This window comes from Brachycentrus maculatus, unplaced genomic scaffold, assembly GCF_059751285.1.
Source record: "Brachycentrus maculatus isolate JH-2025_06_01 unplaced genomic scaffold, ASM5975128v1 h1tg000501l, whole genome shotgun sequence".
NCBI lineage: Eukaryota > Metazoa > Arthropoda > Insecta > Trichoptera > Brachycentridae > Brachycentrus > Brachycentrus maculatus.
Window position 1 is genome coordinate 170,530 of NW_028281247.1, and position 24,272 is coordinate 194,801.

Genomic DNA, 24,272 nt, shown 5'->3' on the forward strand with positions numbered 1-24,272 from the left:
CTGTAATTTAATGGAAGCATGAGAAAAATAATTAAAAATGTTCCATCGATTGGAAATTCCTTCGCACCCCACATTGCGCACTTCCTAAAGAATCCTATACCTTCTATTTTTCTCGTATCTCTGTTTCCCCTTCCTTCTTCATTCTTCCTGTTCCGTCCACTGTTATGATCTATCTTCTCATAAAGTTCTCAGTGATAAAATAAAAAATGAGAACTATTCATTGCTTCCGGCGGAAATACATAACGTTTCCCCCTATAATTCTAATTGCAAAATGATCCTATGAAACTGAGTCTAATCAAGCAAGAGTTTTCTTATCTTCAAAACTACTGAAACGAGCTTTTCATTCCCTAAATGTTTTGTTTAATCTTTAAATTACAAAAAAAAATTTAATAATAATAAGTTTTTCATAGATACGCGTAGAAAGACCATAATTTTAAATTTAAAATTTAAAATTTAAAATTTAAAATTTAAATTCATAAAATAAAACAAAATTCTTTTAACCACTTTCTTTATTTTTTATTATTAAACAACCTATCCACTTTAATTAACCGGGTTCGAAAAGAATCTTGTCATCATCAGGGTTTATTAAATTCTTAAACATTAAAATACTACAAAACATTAAAATACTCATAGTTTATTACATTCCCTTACCAAAAACTTCCACACACTCCGTACACCATATGAAAATATGATTTAAAAAATATGATTTAAAAATATGATTAAAATACTCCTAAATGTTATTTTTATTGAGCATGAACTCCAAATAACAACTATGAATGGAATCACCCAAAAACAGTGGTTGGTTTAAGTGTACTTTTAATAAAAAAAAATTAAAAAAAATGGTTAAAACAAAGTTGTTTAATTTTGTTACGTTTATAAAATGCGCCACAAAGTATTTGCGAAAAATATTCAAGAAAAATAATTAATTCCCCTTAGTATGCTGGTTTATATACAACATAAAAAATAAGGCCATTATCTGATTTAATGAAATACTGTTAAGCTTTTTAAAGTATTTTATAGTAACTTATATAGTATTTTGAAGAGAAAAACAAATGGATCGACATACTTTCTTTGACAAACCAAAGTGTCAAAGTAAAAGTCAAATGCCTCCATAAAAAGGATTTTCTTAAATAAATGAAGAATCTATTACATTTGATTTTTAAAAAAATTATTGAGCGCTTTTATAAGCACTTAAAATAATTAAACTAAACTTGAAATAATTAAAAATAAAAATATGTTTATTTATAAAATACGTGACACAATAGATTATGAGACAAAGTGGTATTTGCCAAGTAAAAATTAAATGACAAACAATTAATATCGTCATCTAATTTTTTTTTTAAAATTAAATAGATACATTATTTCTTAATTTATTGTCCAGTTAAAATACATAAATAGCAATTCTCTTTGTGTAAAAAATGCATATTTATTAATTATTTCAAAAGCGGTCTTAAATAACAGTTTTTTTTACGAACATCATCATTTTATACCACAAAGTAAATGCAAAATCAATAAATAATTTATTTTCCACAGTAATTTGGCTAAAACCGAGATACGCTTTCACCTAAACTCATTTTAATAACAAATAGACCTGAAAATTATTTATGTTTATATTTTCGCGTAGAATGATTTGGTTTCTAACTTAAGTTTTTTTTAACCCAAAAGCTTTCGACTCAAGAAAAGCTTTATTTCAGATTTTCTACCTTCAAAAAAATCTTTTGAGACCGATTTTCTTCCACTTTTTAATATTTCGCATGACCAGATCAAAATGCTTCGTCTAAATTCAAGAATATTTTCAGTAACCTAAAAATCCACCGATTATTCATTATCACCGTCTGTCAGTCTAAGTCTATAATTAAAACTTATATTTACATAGAACTAAGAGGAAAATAAAGTTGAAGAAAAAAGGCATTCATCATTTCAAGTACTTTGAACAAATTATATAAAAGTAAGGAAAACGGGGACAATGTGAACGCGAAAATAATTTTGTGAGGACTCTTTTACGTTGTTTGAAAAAATTTACGAAAATTCACAAGAATGGGACAAATTATATTTTTTATATTTCCGTTTTTTCGTGAATCGTTTTATATTCATTCATATTTGTGAAAAATTCACAAGCAATTATGTCGATTGAAAAACAAAATAATGATATTACATTAAATTTTTCTTACCATATGTTAAAGAAGATAAGACATTTGCTCAGATATTTTAATCATATGTTTTATCTGCATTTAGAATAAGTTAAACAATCTAATGTTATATCAATATTTTGATTCACAATTTAAAAATGCTAATATAATTCATTATATCTGAGGCTAGTTCTGAATAGTCTTTTCCATAGAAAATATAAAACGAATGGAATTCTGGCAAATCGCTCACTCCTTTGAAGAACGTCATAAATCAAAAAACTTGATTTTTCAGGCAAACGTTTTTAAAGTTAAAAAATATAATACAATGTATTAAAAATAAATATCAAACCACGTATCGAACTTTTAACTATGCAACAGATCTTTTTAGGTAAAACCTGAAGGTTTTTCTTTCATTTGAAAATAGTAAGTATCCTTAAAAAAAATAATAAACAATGCCTTTTCCTCAAAACGCAAAAACAACAATTTCTGCCCTGTAGCGGGTAAATATCAATTTTGAAATATTCCTCTTTTGCTGGGATATAGTACATTTTCTTGGCATATCGAAAACATGCACAACTGAAAATTAACGATTTTTTATTTATGAGGTTCTTGAAAGGAGTGAGCGATATGATTTAAGAAATTTGAGTGTGGTTATCAATGAAAGGTAGAATGGTAAATGTTACTCGCGTATACCGTGATCACTGAAATCAGCCTTTGTAAATCAGGTCGTAAACCTTGAAAATACCCAGATTTCCATATTTTTCTTCATCTTTGTTAAGGTGTCACGATTAAGAACTTTTATGTTTTAAGGATGAAATAATTATTTCATTTATTGTTTCGGCATTTACTTTGTGGTAAGACATATTCAAATCATTAAATAAAACACTTGTTTTTTTACCACATGAGTTTATTTATGACGACTAGTTTCGGAAGCTAAGCTTCCATCTTCAGGTCTAAATAATAACTAAAACATAATTCATAAAAACTGTTCTTTAAATAATGATATTATTTTTTGATATCTCATCAAAGATGAAGAAAAATTTTAAAGTCTGGGCATTTATGGGGCTGAAGACCGTCATAGGCTTGTTTAAGTGATCATTTTACACACGTGTAACATTCACCAATTCTACCCATTATTGACAACCACACTACTCAAATTCTTGGAAGTTATATAAGTAAGATTAATGTGAAAATAACTCCTGTAATTGGAGATAATCCAGATTTTGTGAACAAGTATTTGGACACACTTTGTAAATAAATAATGATGTACTATAAAAGCCCCTCCCCTCAACTTATCATTCTCCTTATTTAAAGAACATTTAGCATTTATTGTGTCTTAGTTATAATTTAGACCTGAGAGTAGCCTAGCTTCCGAAACTAGTAATCATAAATAAACTAAAGTGGTAAAAAACGAGTGTTTTATTTAATAATTTTAAAGAATTATTTAGTCACGTTTTATCAACACATTTAACGTAAACGCAATCAATCATTTATTTTATTTTAAATTACCATTTCCAACTCACGAAACCATTCGTGTTTACAGTTATAAATATTCCCCGGGCTGAATGCGTTATGATTTATGTTGATTTGTGTTTGAAAAAATGTGCATTTTCAATATGTTAAATGATAAATGCAGTGGAAATATTTTATCGCTCGCACTCATAAATCACTGCCTTCTGTATATTGAGTAATGTGAGGGAGGACGTGAATGCCCCAAAACGGAATTTCGCTGACAAAAGTGTACAAAATATCCGAGCGGCGACAGATTTTATGTGCGTTTTTATCAACAAGCTAAAATCGCATTTCGAAAAGTCACTTTGAATTTAAAAATAAATTTGTGCATGGACATATTTCAGGCAGACAGACAAGTCATCAATCAGTAATAATATACAGGGTTGTCCGAAAAGATGTTACTATTTACGTGGGTTAAGGGCAAAAGAGACGATAAGTAAAATTGTCAATATAACGTCATGTTACACATCGATGGTTTCCTTTGATCAGTGCAACGTAGCAACGATAACTATTTTATCAATCTTGAAGAAAGCTGTCTTTATCTTTCAGAAAATAATTCATTTGTTATAAATTTATTGTAGATATGTACATACATTCAATTCACATACAGAGTTTGAAAATGTATGATGATATGTCTGAATGTATAAAGAATGAAAAGATTCTGAAAGAATTTTATAATAAATGTTGTGTTTACTGTGAAAAGACGTAAATATAATCGGAATGTAACTATCGGGAACATACAGACCAATGCTCCGGATAATTTTTGGATCATACCGCGCAATCATCGTTAAAAATGCGTAATCAAATAAACATTCCTTCTAGTCTCTAAACTATTGTAGCCAAGCATACCCTGGAGAAACACTGGATCTTATCTGCCTATCCCTGTAGGGAACCGGCGTGGTGGTAGTTAGTAGTAGTGGATTATATTTCATCATTATTGATGAAACCGTGCAAGAAGTAAGGATATATGTTTGCGTTATCATGACAGCGATATCCTTTTGTAAATGAATCGTGAAGGAAACATATTATTTCTCAGTGTCAATAATGACAAAGCCTTTTACAAAGGTGTCCTTGTTATTTTCCGTTGAAGCTCCAAATTCATATAATCAAACCGTCATTACGAAAAAAACAGTATCATTTGAGGTGCCATTCCAGATATATGATCACTCTTTGATTGAGTTTTTATGTGTGCCCATAAGATATTCAATGTGGCATTCAACATTTTCGTAAATATTATCTATTATATATCTTGTATATATACCATATATTAAGCAAATTTATAACTGTTTTTAAAATGACATAAATTGAAAGAAACTTTTAAAATAACTCGCCAGGTTACCGTCGCATATATTTTTTCAGGGTGAAGAGTCAAAGAAACCTTAAGATTTATTTTTAAATCATTGACCGAGCAATAATTTTTTTTTCGGCGAAGACAAACCAGTAAAGGTAATATTTTGGACTGTGATCAATAAAAAAACTAATTCAGTATTATGAAATAAAAATTTAGAATTGTAAAACATGAAAAATTTTTAAAAAAGTGACATTCAAAAAACTGATCTAAGGCGTAGATGTACGGGAAATTCATTTGTAACACACACATAAATTTATCTAATTGTGATAGAGTGGGTTTGACCCAAGAAACTCTGACTCAATCAAGAGTCTGTGACACTAACCACGGGACCATAACTCTACATATTTATAAATTAATAAATTATAACTTATATTATTTATTGATTCGGCATTCACTTTGTGGAATGACATGATTATTTTATTTAAATTAAACACTTGAATATACCACTTTAATGAGTTTTATTTTTATTTACGACTAGTTTCGAAAACGACAGATGTTTTGATCTTCTGGTACAAATTAAAAATTACATAGTTTTTAATTTGTACCAGAATATGAAAACATCTGTCGTTTTCGAAACTAGTCGTAAATAAAAATAAAACTCATTAAAGTGGTTTATTCAAGTGTTAAATTTCAATAAAATTATAAATTAATTATTTATTTTTAAATTATATTTAAAAAAGTATTTTTAATTGCATTTGAAACCTATCAAGATATTTATTGACTTTTCAACATAGAAGAAAAAGTTATTAAAATTCTTAATATAAGAAACGTCAAAATGGAAAAAAGTTAGTTTTAACATTTTCAGAAAACAACAATGATAGTTTGATTCCATAAAAAAATCATATATATTTTTTTCTAAATACTCTTTCCTTATGGCAAAAAAGGGTCTTACTACGCATATAAGATAGTCATCGCTTTTCCGGGAAATATAAAACGCACGGCGTAATAGCCCAGAAAAACGGGTATAACCCACGGGTAAATAACTCCACATAAATACATATTTATTAATACGAAATTTAAAAGAGGCAGCGGGTATCTTTTCTGCACAGAGACAAAACACCCCTTTCTATACATTTGTATGGAAATTATCGGTACAAATTCTCAGGGTTGTCTCCTAGGGGTATGCGAAGGTGTAAGTGCGACATTCTCTTCAACTCTTATACGTTTTATGCGGCTACGCTATAAGTAGCGATTATTTGGCGCTAAACCGTTTCTGAATATCAATTTATGCGGAGGACGGCCATGGCAGTGTGTTTAGCATTTAAATGAAAATTAAGTAGGGTGTTTAATATTTTTAATATTTTAAGCCGGGGTGTAATTTGACCTTTTTCAGGCCTTTATATACAGTGTGTCTTTAAAACGATATGCTGTATTTATTAAATAAAATATTAGGAAACACATTTTACTATACCTGCTTAAAATCTCTAACGATAGAATTCCTTGGCATTTCATAATTTATAAAATATGTTAAAACTTGCAAATTACTGTGCTATGAAAATCATTATATTGTTTGTTTATGTATATGTATGTGTGTTTGTGTTTGTGTTTGTGTGTGTATGTGTGTGTGTGTGTGTGTGTGTGTGTGTGTACGATTAAATGGTCAAACGATCCATGTGATTGTGTGTTATTTATATTTATCCGAAACATATTTATTTCACTCTAACAACTGCGCGTCACAACTGTGTGGAAGCGTTATGAACATTACAGCAATTATGAATTGCATTCTTCCGATCATTCAAGACACGATTCGTGCAGTCTATCTATAAACACGCTACTGAACTCGTTTGTCGGAAGCTGCATATTATTATTTTATACAATAGTGAATGGCGCACTGAAATCAGTTATGGAAAATAAAAACCTATCAGCGGAAGCTAAACTGGCAGTGCACAACAGAGTCCTGGTTCCAACTCTTATGTATAGAAGTGAAACATGGAGTTGGCAAAGGAAGGATGAAAGAAGACTGAATGAAGTCTAAATGCGATCTCTCGGAAGAATGTGCGACAAAACGATGTATGATAGATGTTCGAATAGTGAAATAAGGAAGGAATACAAAGCTGAGACAAGCATTATCGATAAAATTAAGAAAGGTGTGTTGAGATGGTTTGGACATGTAGAACGAATGAGTGATGAAAGAATGGTAAAACAAATTAATGAGGCGAATGTAATTGGAAAAAGGAGCAGAGGAAGACCGAGAAAAACATCAGGTATGCCAAATACTTGAAAGTGGTCAGGTTAGGGGTCGTAACAATCGGCGGGTATGTATGAGGAGATGCATGAACGTGGAAGAGGCGAAGAATGTTTGCAAAGACAGAGTGGTGTGGCGTTCTATTCTCTCTGCCTACCCCTACGGGGAAGTGGCGTGATGGTTAGTTAGTTTTTTTTTTCAATAGTTTTATGAACACGACTGGGATCTTTTAATTACTCCCTTCAAAGTATACGTTATTTCCAAATACTTTGGGTGAGGAGAGTTTACAGCTTTATACCATATACATGACTCGTTTCGAGATCTACAGATATTCTCATCAACATGTGAAAATACAAGTGGTTTGTATTTTCATATGTTAAAGAGAACATTTGTAGTTCTCGAAACTAGTCGTGATTAAACTGATAAACTCAAAAAGTTGTCTTAAACGATATTTTTATTTTTATATTTAAAACATCATACTTTTACACAAATCGCCTCCGTAGTGAAATGGTCAGCACGCTCGGCTACCGTTCTGGAGGGCTCGGGTTCCCAGGGGGGGTCAAATAAATACAAGTGATTTTTTCACTGTAATATAAATTCAATATTACCCTGGACTGGCACCTGAAGCGGAGGACTGATCACCTTTCCTTCATGTGTAAACGATCAAGATAACACTGCATTTATATGAAGCAGTGCTCTATGCACCATTGGGGTGCTGATAAGGGTTTTATTATTATTATTATTCTACAAAATTTATGCAAAATGAACAAAAAAATGGTGTTAGAAATAAAAACGTAAAAATACCTGGAATACTTTTGTTTGGAGCTGAGGTTAGGAGCTGACCTTTGAAATATTGCAAGAACAGTTGTAAAAAGGGTCTAATGATATTTTCTTGCTTACTCCTTGTTTTTTATAAATGTGTTTAAATTGAATAAATAACCTGCAAAAGGTACTCATTTAGGCTTGTCAGCAGGTATGAAAATAACAGTCGGGGATGAATGAAACGATTATCAAAGTTACTGATGAAATAAAAGTATATATTAATTTTGCAAACGCACTCAATATTTTTTTTGAATTACTTTTTCTATGAATTTTTGTAAGTTATATCAATTAAAAAAAATATTCAACCAATTTACTAACGAAGAGATTTACAAAATGTCGCAACAGAGACCAAATACCTTTTTGTAAGACTGTGAAATAGGACTAAACGATAAACGTTACAAAATATACAAAGTGTAGCCAGCCCTATGAATGCCCAAACTTTCGTTTTTTCACAGTCTCAATTTTTTTTATTTAAACCCTTATTCGCGCCCCAATGGTACATTGGAATCTCCATCATATCAACGCAGTGTTGATCTTGATCGTAAACACATGAAGGAAATGCGATCAGCCCTCCACTTCAGGTACCAGTCCAGGGTAATATTGGATAAATATTGGAGTGAAAAAAAATACTTTTATTTATTTAACCCCCCTGGGAATCGTCAGATCAACTTGGAGGGATTTTTTCATGGTGTGGAACTTTGGATAAAATAATACGTCAATCCTTGGCCTTATGACATCAGTTGAAATATCTGACCAATAAAAACATCCTATTAACAGATCCAGTAAATTTGATCCTTAGCTAAGCTAAGATTTTTTGCAGGATATGCAAGCCAAATATGCATACTCGTAAAATACTTGCAAGTAAATGCATTTCATATCGCACGACTCACAATAGCTTAGTAGAAAAACAAGATTATTTTGTGTCGTTCATATGCGAGTATGGCCATATGTCATATTATATTTCACGCTTTCCTGAGAGAAAATCTCATAAAAGTGAATTTATGCATAGCTTTAGAGGGAACTAGATATTTACTGCCTTATGTGCAATCTGATTTCAGATAAATCAACAGTTTTGGAGTTTGGCGTAAACTGTTTACTTGGAAAATACAGCGCTACGGGAAATATGCATTTTTGTCTTTAAATCATCACGAAATATTACGATTTTATCACAAAAAAATGATAACGAAAATTTAAAATATGTTTGAAAAATATTTGGTAACTAGCTGTACCCGGCTACACGTTGCTGCGACTTAATCTGGTTAAATGAAATTGAAAGAATATAAAAACCATATATTTCTTGTAGACTGTGAAATAGGGCTAAACGATAAACGTTACAAAATATACAAGGTGAACCAGCCCTATGAATGCCTTAACTTTAAAGCTGTTAGCTTCGAAACTGGTAGACATTATAATTAAGTTAAATAAAATATTTATAGTGATTAATAAATCAATGTTACAACATTTTGAGTGTGTCCAAATACTTGTTCACAAAATCTGGATTATCTCCAATTACAGGAGTTATTTTCATATTATTTTTTTTTTAACATCTCATCAAAGATGATGAAGAATATGGAAGTCTAAGCATTTACAGGGCTGACGATCATAGGCTCTCACCAATAGATGTCTCTAGTGAAATTCTAGTGATTCAAGAACAAGGTTTCTAAATTGGTTCATATATACAGAGCTTCCAAGAATTTGAGTAGTGTGGTTGTCAATAATGGGTAGAATTGGTGAATGTTACACTTATGTAAAGTGATCACTTAAACCAGCCTATGACGGTCGTCAGCCCCGTAAATTCCTAGACTTCCATATTCTTCTTCATCTTTGATGAGATGTTAAAAAAATAAAATAAAAAATAAAAAATAAAACAAAGTTACATTTTAATTATAAAATTGAAAATCGCAGTGTTAGTGCTTCAAATATAAATTATAAAAAAATTTACCTTGCATTTCGGAAATTCTTCTTCCACTCGCTTCGCTCTCCACCCTAACAACGGGGGTATGCAGATAAGTGCTGACATGAGCCACACAGCTGCTATCATGAACACAGCTCTGGCGGGCGTTCTCTTTTTTAGGTACTCCACGGCCTGAAAAACGAAAATATAACTGTAAATCTCGCGAAGTTTCTACTTTTTAACACGGAATAACACCCATTATTCATGGATTTGGCGTAAACTTTGTAAATAACATGAAAAACACATGTATAGGACCGCCCAGCCCGCCTCCGTGGTGTAATGGTAAGCGTGTTTAGCTACCGCGCTGGAGGTCCCGGGTTCGACTCCCAGGGGGGTTGTAAAATTAATAATAGTGATTTTACGTTACCCTGGACTAGTTCTTAAAGGGCAGGAGTGATCACCTTGGCTGCATGTAAGTAACAATCAAAAGAACACAATATTATGCAGTGCCCTATGCACCATTGGGTCTGGATAAGAAGAAGAAGTTTAGGACCGCTATTGAGTTTTTTAATGTAAACACGACTAGTTTTGAAAACTACAGATGTTCTCATCATCAGGTGAAAATAAAGCTTATAAACCATACAGTGTTATTGTTATTTTTTATACGACATGTGATTTTTTACCCTCCAGATTGCAAACCAACTAGGATGAAGTATCTTTAATTTTTTATACGAAAGATGATGGCTCAAGTGATGGCTGCAACATCTTTGAAAATGACAACTAACATATGATTAGAATCATACAACAGAGCATATATGTATTTTTATGTGATTTTATTTTTGACATCTCATCAAAGATGAAGAAGAATATTTTCTGGTGTTTCTCATGTATGTGATTATAACCCTGGATTCGGACCTCTTACACAAATAAAATAGTTTCTGCTCAGTAAAAAAGCCTCTTCATCTCACCAATAGATGTCTCTAGTTAAAATTCTAGTGATCTGAACTCATATGTATATACTGTGTCATGAGATCAAATATCTAGTAGTTCCAAAAAAATTGTGTGCTTGCCAATCATGGGTAAAATAATGTACGTGTGTAAAGTGATCTATGAAAAGCCTATGACAGGTTGTTAGCCCTGTAAATACCCAGACTTCCATATTCATCTTCATTTTTGTTCAGTGGAGAAAACTCAGATTTGAGAAGAATTATCTGAACACGCTCAAAATGTTGTATGTACAATAATACATTATTTTTGGTATTATTTTTTGACATCTCATCAAAAATGAAGAAGAATATGGAAGTCTGGGCATTTACGGGGCTGACGACCGTCATAGGCTGGTTTAAGTGATCACTTTACACACGTGTAACATTCACCAATTCTACCCATTATTGACAACCACACTACTCAAATTCTTGGAAGCTCTATTTATATGAACCAATTTAGAAACCTTGTTCTTGAATTACTAGAACTTCCCTAGAGACATCTTCTAGTAAGATGTGAAGAAAAAATGTTGTATTTCACCAATTCTAGAGAGCCTATGACGGTCGTCAGCCCCGTAAATGCCCAGACTTCCATATTCTTCTTCATCTTTGACGAGATGTCAAAAAATAATATAAAAAAATACTCTTTTAAGTGGAGATAATCCAGATTTGTGAACAAGTATTTGGAAACACTCAAAATGTTGTATTTATATGTGTATTCATTCCAGTATTAAATATTTAGAATTCATTCTAAATATTTCCATGGATTTTTCAATTATTTATTTTAACCCTTGATTACACGATTTTCCCCTTTTCTCCATCTTAGCTTATAAGCTCGCCAACTTTTTCAAATTTCTACACAATAGAAGGAAAGCTTTTAGAATTTGAATGGTGTATGGTTCCGGGAGCTCTACGTGCATTACTTTTAGCATAACGACAAGTCGAAGGCTGCGGATAAGGATTTTGAATATTGAGTCGCCGTTAATATAATATAAATTTACGAACAGAGGTTTATTTCGACTTACTAAAAAAAAAAAAACTAACTAACCATCACGCCGCTTCTCCGCAGGGGTAGGCAGAGAGAATAGAACGCCACACCACTCTGTCTTTGCAAACATTCTTCGCCTCTTCCACGTTCATGCATCTCCTCATACATACCCGCCGATTGTTACGACTCCTAACCTTGACCACTTTCAAGTATTTGGCATACCTGATCGTGCCATGTTTTTCTCGGTCTTCCTCTGCTCTTTTTTACACTTACATTCGCCTCATAAATTTGTTTTACCGTTCTTAGCTCACTCATTCGTTCTACATGTCCAAACCATCTCAACACACCTTTCTTAATTTTATCGATAATGCTTATCTCAGCTTTGCATTCCTTCCTTATTTCACTATTCGCACATCTATCATACATCGTTTTGTCGCACATTCTTCTGAGAGATCGCATTTCGACTGCATTCAGTTTACTTTCATCCTTATTTCGCCAACTCCATGTTTCACTTCCATACATTTCCATATTTTGTCTTACTATTTTGAAACAAATTCTCTTGTTTTTTTGTGGTATTGTTAGACTACGTTATTATTACAACGGTATACATTTTACCAGATTACGTTGATGGTAACGATGTTATTCCTTGTCATGTCAGTTATACGTTTGTTTGGATCGAAATAAACATCTGGAAGCTGGCCAACACATTTCATTTCACGTATAAGTTCCGCAATCTTATTTCATGCTTCCACAGTACCGGCAGTTCCTGTAACTTTGCAAAGGGGGCTGCAAAAACTACCCCGTAAAAAAAATACACCGATGGCAATATCGGGATACGCACAAAAATAAAACATTTTTGCTTGGTTTTTCTTATACTATAGGTGGAACTCATTTTATACCACAATTTATAAATTAACTGACGTTGCTTCTTGAAAAACTTGAAAAGGACATGTGGAGCGAATGGATAACGAGAGAATGACTAAGAAAATATATGTGGCGAATGTGAGAGGAAAACAGAACGAGGACGACCGGAAAAGACTTGGCACGATCAGATCAATCAGAACCTAAAATCTGGCGGTGTCAAAAGTCTGTGTAATCGGAGGGTATGTATGACTAGATGTATGGATGTGAAGGACGCGAGGAGTGTTTGTCAAGACATAAGAGTGTGGCGTTCCATCCATTCTGCCTACCCCTGCGGGGAAACGGCGTGATGGTATAATAATAATGAGTATATAAAATGATCACTTAAGCTGGCCAAATAGGAGTTCGTAAGCTCTGATATCGCTCACTCCTTTCAAGAATGTCATAAATTCCTTTGCCCTCCTTATTATCGTCTTTTGTTAATTTATGTTTCTTTTTAAATGTCAATTTGTAATTTATGTTTTTTAAATGTTCAAGTACTATCTGCCCACTGATTGCAAACGGCTATATATGGTATCAAACGTTTTGATCAATATCACTAGTCCGTCTTTGGTCGGTTGGAAGATATTGCTTTTTAGCAAAAAGCCCGCCAATGTACTTTTTTATTTTCTGTACATGAAGTTTAAAAATAAAATAAATAAATAAAAATAAATAAATAAATCAAAAATCGTCAATTTTCAGTTCTGCATGTTTTTGGAGTACCCAAAAAATTTAGTATATCCCAGCAAAAGAAACATCTTTTTAACTTAATATTTACCCGCCACAGGGCAGAAAGTGTTTTTTTTTTGCATTATGAACAAAAGGTATTGTTTAATATTTTTTTAAATAAACAAAATATTTTTCAAATGGTGCAAAAAATCTTCAGGTTTTCCTTAAAAAGACTGTTGCACAGTAAAAAGTTTGGTAAGTGGCTTGATATTCATTTTTAAAACATTGTATAATATTTTTAAAATTTAAAAACGTTCTCTTAAAAAATCAGTTTTTTTTTATTTATGACCTTCTTGAAAGGAGTGAGCGATATGCTCAGAATTCCAAGTTCATTCGTTTTATCTTTTCTATGGAAACACTAGTCAGAACTTGCCTTTAAAAACAAGACTTATATTGTAGATAGTATTATCACAATAGTACTTGAGACTAAAGGAACTTTTTATTTCTCTCATATTTTTTCTGACGCGTTTCCTTTACCTACGCCCGTGTGGTATCACGATTTAAATGAAGATGTAGAAAGAAGAAAAAATCACTTTGGTATCTATACGATGCAGTAGTCTAAGCACCATTGTGCGCAAATATCCATGCGATTACAAAATTTTAGATTTAATATTATATACTACAGTTATACTTATGTATAAGACAGTAATTTTTTATTAAGTTTTTAACTTAAAACATGTAATTGAAATTTTAATTTTTTTTAAACATTATAATTTACCACATTTTGTTTGTGTGTGTTCAAATACTTACAAATCTGATCAAATCAAATGAGTTATTTTTCATTTTTAATTAATGTTTTCCTTAGTTAATACCACAATATCTTAAAATCTACTGTGATACGTGTTTCGATGCATTCCGCATCATTTTCAAACACCGTATGTCACACCTCGTTACAGTAGATTTTAAGAAACAGTGGTATTTACTTAGTAAAACATTAATTAAAAAATGGATGGATTTTACCACAAAATGACTGCCAAATCAATTTATAAAGTTATTTTTCATATTATTTTTTTGCTTTCGACGGTCGTAAGGCCCAGATTTCAGTATTCTTCTCCATCTATGTTGAGATGCCAAAAAATATTATTATATGTTAGTTTTGTCAATGTTCTGTTGGTTTTCCAATAAATAAATATATGGCAACAGATATTCTGTTAATTTTTCAGTGCTAACGACCTTTCATCGTATTATTTAAGTGGTCACATTATACACTGGTGTACTCGTATATAAATATTTCGTTAGTAAAAATCATTTTATATATTTTATTTTTAAAAGTTTCGATGTCTTCTGCATTATTTTTAAATAATATATCTGTAAATGATGTGGCATTTTAAGAAATAAAGGAAGTCAAGTTGAATTTTATACTAATAATTGAATGCAAATTTCATGATTAGAAATTACTGATGTCACTTAGTGATCATATTATGAACTAGGCAATTACCGTGTATCTTCATCGAAATACAAAAAGAGGAAGACCATAGATTTCATAGATGCTGCAGAAAGATAAAATGCTTCAAATGCATGGCCTAGGTGACGTTGTCCATGACAGAAGGACCTATAACCTGAGGACGAGGAGAGCTGATCCCAACAGTCTACAAAGACGATAAGTTGGAATGGAGTTAAAAAGAAGAAGATGTGAAGTGGTACACGAACAGATATGGGATAAGGAATTACCTTTTCTTGTAGCAGTAATAACATAAGAATTATTATTACGCTTAAGGGAAGAATTTCAGAGAAATCTTCTTCAAATTAATATGAAACAAAGAGAACAGAAGGGCTCTTCATAAATGTCAATAGCCATAACGAAGTATAGGGAAGGAAGGAAGTGGGCTGGTAGCGGACCCTAACATCGACACATTTCTAATAAAAATTATTAACAATTTACTAACTTATTGACCAATTAGCCGTCACGCTGCTAACCCGGGTTGAGGTAATTAGAGAGAATAGAACGCCACACAAATCTATATTTGCAAACGATAGCTGGACACTTGAACCATTCCACAAGGTTTCTTCAAAATGCCTCACCCTTTTTTTACTATCTGTTTAAATAGTTTTATTGATACTTAACTGCACTGCTAAAAATATCTCGGTTAATAAAAACTAACAAACATACCATCGTGCCAGGGGTAAGCAGAGAGAATAGAATGCCACACCACTTTATCATTAGGAATTCATGCATTTTCTCACACATTGCTCACTCCTTTCAAGAACGTCACAAATAAAAAAACTTGATTTTTCAGGAGAACGTTTTTAAAGTTTAAAAATATAACACAATCAAATACTTGGGTGTGGTCAGGTCAGGAGTCGGAATCATAGGTGCATATTTCGCTCACTCCTTTCAAGAACGTCATAAATAAATAATCGTCAATTTTCAGCTGTGCATGTTTTCAGAACGCCCAGAAAATGTACTATATCTCAGCAAATTTGTCATATTTTTAACTCAATATTTACCCGCTACAGGGCAGAAACTGTTGTTTTTGCACATTGAAGAAAAAGTATTGCTTAATAATTTTTTTAAATATACTAAATATTTTTCAAATGGAGAAAAAACCTTCAGGTTTTACCTAAAAAGATCTCTTGCACAATAAAAAGTTCAATAAGTGGGTTGATATTTATTTGTATACATTTTATTATATTCTTAAACATTAAAAACGATCTCCTGAAAAATCAAGTTTTTATTTTATTTATGACGTTCTTGAAAGGAGTGAGCGATGTGTCACAATATATTTTTAACAAATAGTGATATTTACCAAGTAAAAGTTAAATTCAAAAAGTGTGGATTCAACGTTAAATGAAAGAATGATACCCCATAGAGGCAAAAGTATGTCGAGCGACTTATAAAATATGCCATCAATGAAAATACGTGGCGCCTAAGCCATTTCTACTCTCAGTTTACACTGAAGTTAGTTACAATTTATCGCTTAAGTTTATCAACATTATTCAGGGAGTAACACGATTTGGAATGGAGATGGTTAAGATAAGCTTGAAATAAGAGTAATAAATAATTCCTGATTTATATTAACTGATTTAAACAGAGCTTACTCAAGTCATCGATCTATCTTCATTCTTTCTCTTTACCTTAAGAGATAAGCTGAGATGAAATTATTATTAACTTAGCTTAACTTAACCTCACCTAACCTAACTTAACCTAACTTAACCTAACCTGGATATCGATTCCACAGTGTAGTAAACGTAAAAATAAATGACGGGCAATGCCTAAACGCATAGTGTAGTAAACGTGGAATGACGGGCACTGCCTAAATGTGTCGCCTACTTTCAAAATCCGCCAGATCTATGTAAGTTGGTTTAACAAAAAAAAATGAAATTCTCTGGGTATTATTTATGTTTAAAAGATTTGTCTATCTTTAGATAAATTATTTTAAAACAGAGGATCTTCGCATTTTTTTATAAAATTATTCAGTATTTACAAAAAAACACGAGACACAAAACGTCATCTCAATTTTTACCTATGAGTCAGAAAGCAAGTTTCATGAATATAGTAGAATTTGAAATACAACGCTGTTTTTAAGTATTTTTAGCAGGGTTTTCAAATATATAAATATTTTAAACAATCAAACCTACCATTGGCATTCCGATAGAGTATTTATTTTAAAATCACATAAAAATTGGGTCTGGCGGATTTTTAAAATAGGCAACACAAATGAACTAATTAATAAAATTTTATACTACTTTCTTTCAGGGGTAGGCAAAGAGAATACAACGCTACACTACTGCATTTGTAAAACAATCTTCGCCTCTTTTACATTCATGCAACTCTTCGTACATACACGTCGATCGTTCTGACTCCTAATTTGACTACGCCCAAATATTTCACCCAAAATTTAAAGTACTTGATCTCACCAAGTTAACCTAAATCTTATCGTTTCGGGTAGACAGAGAGGATGGAACGCCTTACTCTTCTATCCGGACATACTCCTACCTACCTACCTTCCTTTACGTCCATATAACTAGTTATATATGCCCTCCAATAATATAGACTTTTGAAACCACCAGTCTTTTTTGGTCTTACAGAATATTTTAGTGTTATGGAGTATAATAAAAATGAAAAATGCAGGTTTTCGCTATATCACTAAGGTTTTTTTACAACATTTTGAATGTGTCCAATTCCCAAAATCTGGATTATCTCCAATTACAAGAGTTATTTTTATATTATTTTCTGACATCTCATCAAATATCAAAGATGAAGAAGAATATGGAAGTCTGGGTATTTGCGGGGCAGACGACCGTCATAGGCTGGTTTAAGTGATCACTTAATTAGTTCATTTAGGCATTGCCCGTCAAGCTAGAATAAAATTATATTTATTTTTATTATCATCTTTATTTCGACGTTTGACTACACTATGGAATCGATATCCAGGTTAAGTTAGGTTAGGTGAGGTTAAGTTCACTTAAACCAGCCTATGACGGTCGTCAGCCCCGTAAATACCCAGACTTCCATATTCTTCTTCATCTTTGATCTTTGATAAGATGTCAAAACATAAAAGGTTTTTAATTGTTGTTGTTGATGCATTTATTTCGTATGTTGAGAACCTTGAGTATCGTTATTTCGTTCCCAACTGGTTTTTGTTCTCAATTCGTATCGTCCATTTATCAAAGGTTAAAGACTGTCCGTCGAGACGCCATCCATCATAGTCAGGGATAGTGTCAATTGTATGACAAATGATCTGTGCATTGTTTACATTTCCGGTTGATCATCTTCTGTAGTTGGAACGATTCACATTATATATTAAATTTCCGTTAATGTCACAGCTAGGACGCTCTGAATGGAGTCGCAGGACAAAAGGAAATATGCTACAATGATGTGTTATATCGCTGCTTCCCAAACTGGACAAAATCGCCCATTTGTTGGTGATGTATGAATCTTGGTAGACAAAACTGGCATCGATAGAATTTGGTGTGTGAGGTGAAGAGTCAAATATGCAGACAGATTCTTCGTGAAATATTTTGATTCTTTTGGTTTTATTTTATTTGTTTTTATTTTGTTTTATTTTTTTTTTTTGTTTTTTTTTTCAAAACATATCACATACATATCGCTAACTCCTTTCAAGAACGTCATATGTGCATGTTTTCTGTATGCTCAGAAAATGTACTAGAGGTATATTTTTAACTTAATATTTACCCGCTACATGGTAGAAAGTGTTGTTTTTGCATTTTGAAGAAAAGGTATTTTTAATTATTTTTTTTATCAACTAAATATTTTTCAAATGGAGAAAAAACCCTCAGGTTTTACCTAAAAAGATCTATTGCACAATAAAAAGTTCAACAAGTGGCTTGATATTTATTTTTAAAACATTGTATTATATTTTTAACTTTAAAAACGTTCTCCTGAAAAATCTAGTTTTTTTGATTTAAGACGTTCTTGAAAGGAGTGAACGATATAACAAGAAATGAAATGCAGAGTGGAAAACAGGGTGGTGTGGCATTCTATTCTCTCTGTCTACCCCCGCAAGATGCGGCGTGATGGTTGGTTAGTTAGTTAGTTAAAAAAAATAATTCGATATAAAATATTTAATACAAAATAATTGAGCATCTTACTTTTTTAAATAAAGCATATAGTATGTACAAAATTATAAGTTTGCCATATGTATAAATGTTTAGAAATTGTATTATGTTGTACTTAAAAATGTAACTATATTAAATAAAGAAAATAAAATAAAAATGAAAATAGAATAAAATAAGTTAGGATATTAACATGTCCATCCATGAACCTTGTCATCTTCAGAGATATACATGTCCGTCCCTAAAGGCGTCCTAGTGTAATTTCATAAAATTTGATGCTTGAATATTAAAAGCAGAAGTCCATAATCTAATTGCCACTCTCTATTTTAATTTCTAATCGACTGTCCATAAAGTGCTAGTGCTCTTAATTTTCTTGTTTAGCATTTCGTTCCACGACACCATTGCAGAATAACTAAGTACCATAATGGGGAGAGAACGGTGCATGGAAAATCTACATGTTTCAACCGCAAGTCGTGGTAAGGGCGCATACTTGCACCACACCCCCTCGAGCCAGTTAAACCCCACGGGTATTAATTATTATTTCAGAGGAATAAAAATACTGCAATTCTGCATGCCACTGAAGTTATACGGGTCGGACTCCGTATAAAAGAACAGTACGATAAAACATGCAAAATAGGAAGGTGAAAATGTGAAGAAAAAAATTTACACGTTTCACGAAGGTATTTTAATGGCTAGTTACAATGAAGCATTTGAGATGTAGGTTTGGAGGAAGATGACCAAAAAATCATGGGTCGTAAGGAAGTCCAACGAAAAGGTGTTGCAGGACGTAAAAGAAAGAAGAGAGCTTATAAATCATATTTTGAAGAGGAAGGCCAAGCTAATAGGGCACTCAATTAGACATAGCACCTTCCTTAGCAACATCTTCGAAGGAAGAATCTTGGGAAAACGAACAAGAGGCCGCCCAAGAACTTCATACTTCCAGGATTTGAAGCGGCTCATGGACGTCTCCTCCTATTCGCAGCTCAAGAGGATGGCGACTGACAGAGACAAGTGGCTGACACAACAAGGCGCTGCCTTTAGAAGATGATGATGACAATGAAGAAATTGCCTTAAAAAACATCTATATTTCTATTTTTTAAATTATTTATTTATTTATTTAAAAAAAATACATACATAAGTGATATAGATATATATATATATATATATATATATATATATACATATATATATATATATATATATATATATATATATATATATATATATATATATATATATATATATATATATATATATATATATATATATATATATATATATATATATATATATATATATATATATATATATATATATATATATATATATATATATATATATATATATATATATATATATATATATATATATATATATATATATATATATATATATATATATATATATATATATATATATATATATATATATATATATATATATATATATATATATATATATATATATATATATATATATATATAATATTCCCGATGAGTAATTTCTATTTCTCATTTTGGGACATGGAATTAAGGTTAACAAGACTGGAACAAGGTAAATGACTCCAAAAAAAAAAAACAAATATTAATATTAGAAATATTTATCCTTAAGAAATAAATAAAAATTAACCTTTCCACAGTTATTTAAAAAAATTAAGCCTTAAAAAACTTTTTTTTTAAATTCCTTTCATACATTTCAACAAGTAAACACATAAAAAAAATATATATTAAGAAAAATGAATAAATATGAAGTGTTAGTCCCTCTCCAAACAAAGAGATTAGTCTCTTTTTTTAAGAGGCACACAAGCAACTAGTATAAGTTTCTTAAATGTTTTTCGCAGATACTTTGTGGCACATTTTATAAACAATATAAAATAAAACAATTTTGTTTTAACCACTTTTTATTGGTACACTTTTTCCAACCGGTTTTGACATGTACCTTGTCATCCTCAGGGTTTATGTACTAATTCTTAAACATAACTATCATAAGATTTTTATAAGTAAATAAGTTCAACAAATAAATAAACTATAATATTAATTTACATTTTCGACATCAACATCAACATAAACGAAGAAGAATATAAAAGTCTGGGCATTCGCATGTTTTCGGAATGCCCAGAAAATGTACTATATCCAAAGATATATTTAACTTAATATTAATCGCTACAGGGCAAAAAGTGTTGTTTTTCATTTTGAAGAAAAGGTAAAATTTTATTATTTTTTTAATTAAACTTAATATTTTTCAATCGGAGAAAAAGCATTCAGGTTTTACCTTAAAAGATGTGTTGCACAGTGAAAAGTTCAATAAGTAGCTTGATAGTTATTTTTAATACATTGTATTATATTTTTTAAGTTAAAAAAACGATCTCCTGAAAAATCAAGTTTTTTTATATATGACGTTGTTGAAAGGAGTGACCGAATTGTTTCATTTTTAAATAAAAAAAATGTTTTTATTTTATGTCTGCTAGAAGATAGGGCAGACTTGCCGCTGCATCACTTAAGCTGATAAATTGTACAAGTTTCTAAAAACAGAAATGAAAAATAAACAAAAATTTCTCTCCGCTGGAACATGGAATGCACTAACCGCAGACGCCGACGCTAGATGGCGTTACATTTCTACACGAAACCATCATAAATTAGCACCCCTAACGGATGTTTTATGTTTTCCCACCATTTTTAATAAATAAGGCGGCGCCTGGCGGTCGTAGCCCGAACTAGACAGCTTAACTGGACACTTAAACCTTTCCATGAAGTTTATTTAAAATTGCCAAACATTTTTTTTTTTACTAATTAAAAACTTCTAAACCTTATCCGCACCCAATGGTGCATAGGGCACTGCATCATGTACACGCAGTGTTATCTTGATCGTTAACACATGAAGGAAAGGTGATCAGCCCTCCGCTTCAGATATCAGTCCAGGGTAATATTGATTAAATATTAGAGTGAAAAATCACTTTTATTTATTTGACCCCCCCACTGGGAATCGAGCCCTAGACCTCCAGCACGGCAGCCGAGCGTGCTGACAATTACACTACCGAGGTGGACGAAATAAAACAGCTAGAACATTTTAAAATGTAATTAATTTGCTAGACATTTCTACATTTGACAATCATAAATCTCCAATAAAAGACTTAGCTCTTGTGCTTGGAGAGGGACTCACACTCATTGTTTATGCTTGTGAGTGATATGATTATTTTTAAATATTTTTTCCTACTCTCTGTTTATATTATTATATTGATACATAATTGACTGGTAAAAAATCGTAAAATTAAGTAAAAGTTATTTTTCATGTAATTTTTTTTCATATCATATCCGTAATATATTATTATATTAAAACCAATATTTTTAGCTTTTCCACTTTATTTTTATTTGACCAGCGACCGGGTTTCGTCATTACAGACATCATCAGACTGGTCTGATGATGTCTGTAACGACGAAACCCGGTCGCTGGTCAAATAAAAATAAAGTGGAAAAGCTAAAAATATTGGTTTTAATCTAATAATATATTAAAAATGCAATTCCATCACGAAGTGTCAGTGGATAATATAAATCTATTATATCATATCCAATTTCGTAACATTGTACAGGAATCACTAGAATTTTCACGAGAAACATCTATTAGTGAGATGAAGATACTTTTTAATTGAGCAGAAACTCTTATGTTTGTATGTGAGGTCTGAATTCTGGATTTCAATCACATACACGAGAAACGCCAGATAATATCCTTTTAATTTTTATTATTTTAGATTATAATTTGACCGGATAACTTTGTAACAACATTCTCCATTATAGTAGTTAACTCCTGTAATCGGAGATACTCCAGATTTGTGAACAAGAATTTGGACACACTTAAAATGTTGTTGTTAAATAAAAATTATTTTAAATGCATATTACTCTGTTTATTTGCATTATTTAACATTTTCTATTCAAAACAAAAGGTTTTTCATCCCCCTTCCATTAATCGTTGTGTTTCCGCTGAATGTAAGGAAAAAAGTGTTTTGCTTGCAGGCGTCATTATTTCCATATAATATTGTTGGGAACAAACTCCCTGTTTTATTATACAATACAAACCAAACACAACGGTGGGTACTTCGTTATTGTAACTCTTTGCAAACTTTAAATGCCTGCCATTCCCTTTTAGTCCCGTTTTTCAGCGATATTATTATTTCATTGAAGTAGAAAAATCATCCAACAAATTAAACACAATTAAGAATTTACGGTAATGATAAATAAAGACTTCGCTTAACGCTAGGGATGGGTTTCAATAAATTATAACGCTAAACGAGACAGTGTTGCATGGAAGTCATAATATAAAAATAACTACAACATTTTAAGTGCATCCAAAAACTAAAATCTGGATGATCTCCTATTACAGGAGTTATTTTTCGTATTATTTTTTGACACTAACAAAGATGAAGAAGAAAATTGAAGTCTGGGCATTTACGGGGCTCAAAATGTTGTAAATAAATTATCTGGTCAAATTATAAGCTAAATTCTCTGGCGTTTCTCATGTATGTGATTATAATCCTGGATTCGGAACTGATATAAAATAAAAGTGTTTCTGTTCAATAAAAAAGCTTATTTAACTCACCAATAGATGTCTCTAGTGAAAATTCCTATGATCTGAACTCATATATACTGTGTCATGAGATCAAATATCTAGTAGTTCCAAAAATTTTTGTGTGCTTAACGTGTATAAAGTGACCAACGAAAAGCCTATGACAGGTTGTTAGCCCGTAAATACCCAGACTTCCATATTCTTCTTCATTTTTGTTCAGTGGAGAAAACTCAGATTTGAGAACAAGTATCTGAACACGCTCAAAATGTTGTAAACACAATAATACCTTTACCATGTGTATGTGTGTCTGTATGCGGGTATGTAGGAAAAAGCATGAACGTGAAACAGGTGAAGATTGTATACTAAGACAGATTGGTGTGGCATTCTATTATATCTACCTACCGCTGATGAGAATCGGCGTGATGGTCAGTCAGTAATTTTTTTAATTTTATTTCTTGAATGTTTTTCGCAAATACTTTGTGGCACTTTTTATAAACTTTATAAAATTTAACAACTTTATTTTAATCACTTTTTTATTATAAGTACACCTTAACCTACCGGTTTCAAAAAGGACCTTGTCATCATCAGGGTTTATTAATTTCTAAAACATTAAAATACTCACATTACATTCCCTTACCAAAAACTAAACTAAAGTATTTTTTAGGATTTAGTTTTTAGTAGGGGAGTGTAATTAATTATGATTAT

General features: G+C 31.4%; 1 protein-coding gene across 1 annotated transcript in view; it reads right to left on the reverse strand.

The window, feature by feature from the left end:
• The window catches only part of LOC148301921 (alpha-2C adrenergic receptor-like), a 98,017-nt gene that overhangs the window by 68,759 nt on the left and 4,986 nt on the right, over window positions 1-24,272 (reverse strand). The window contains exon 2 of the mRNA XM_088272492.1: window positions 9,942-10,085. Coding sequence (XP_088128618.1) covers window positions 9,942-10,085 — 144 coding nt within the window. The remainder of the gene's footprint in view (window positions 1-9,941; window positions 10,086-24,272) is intronic.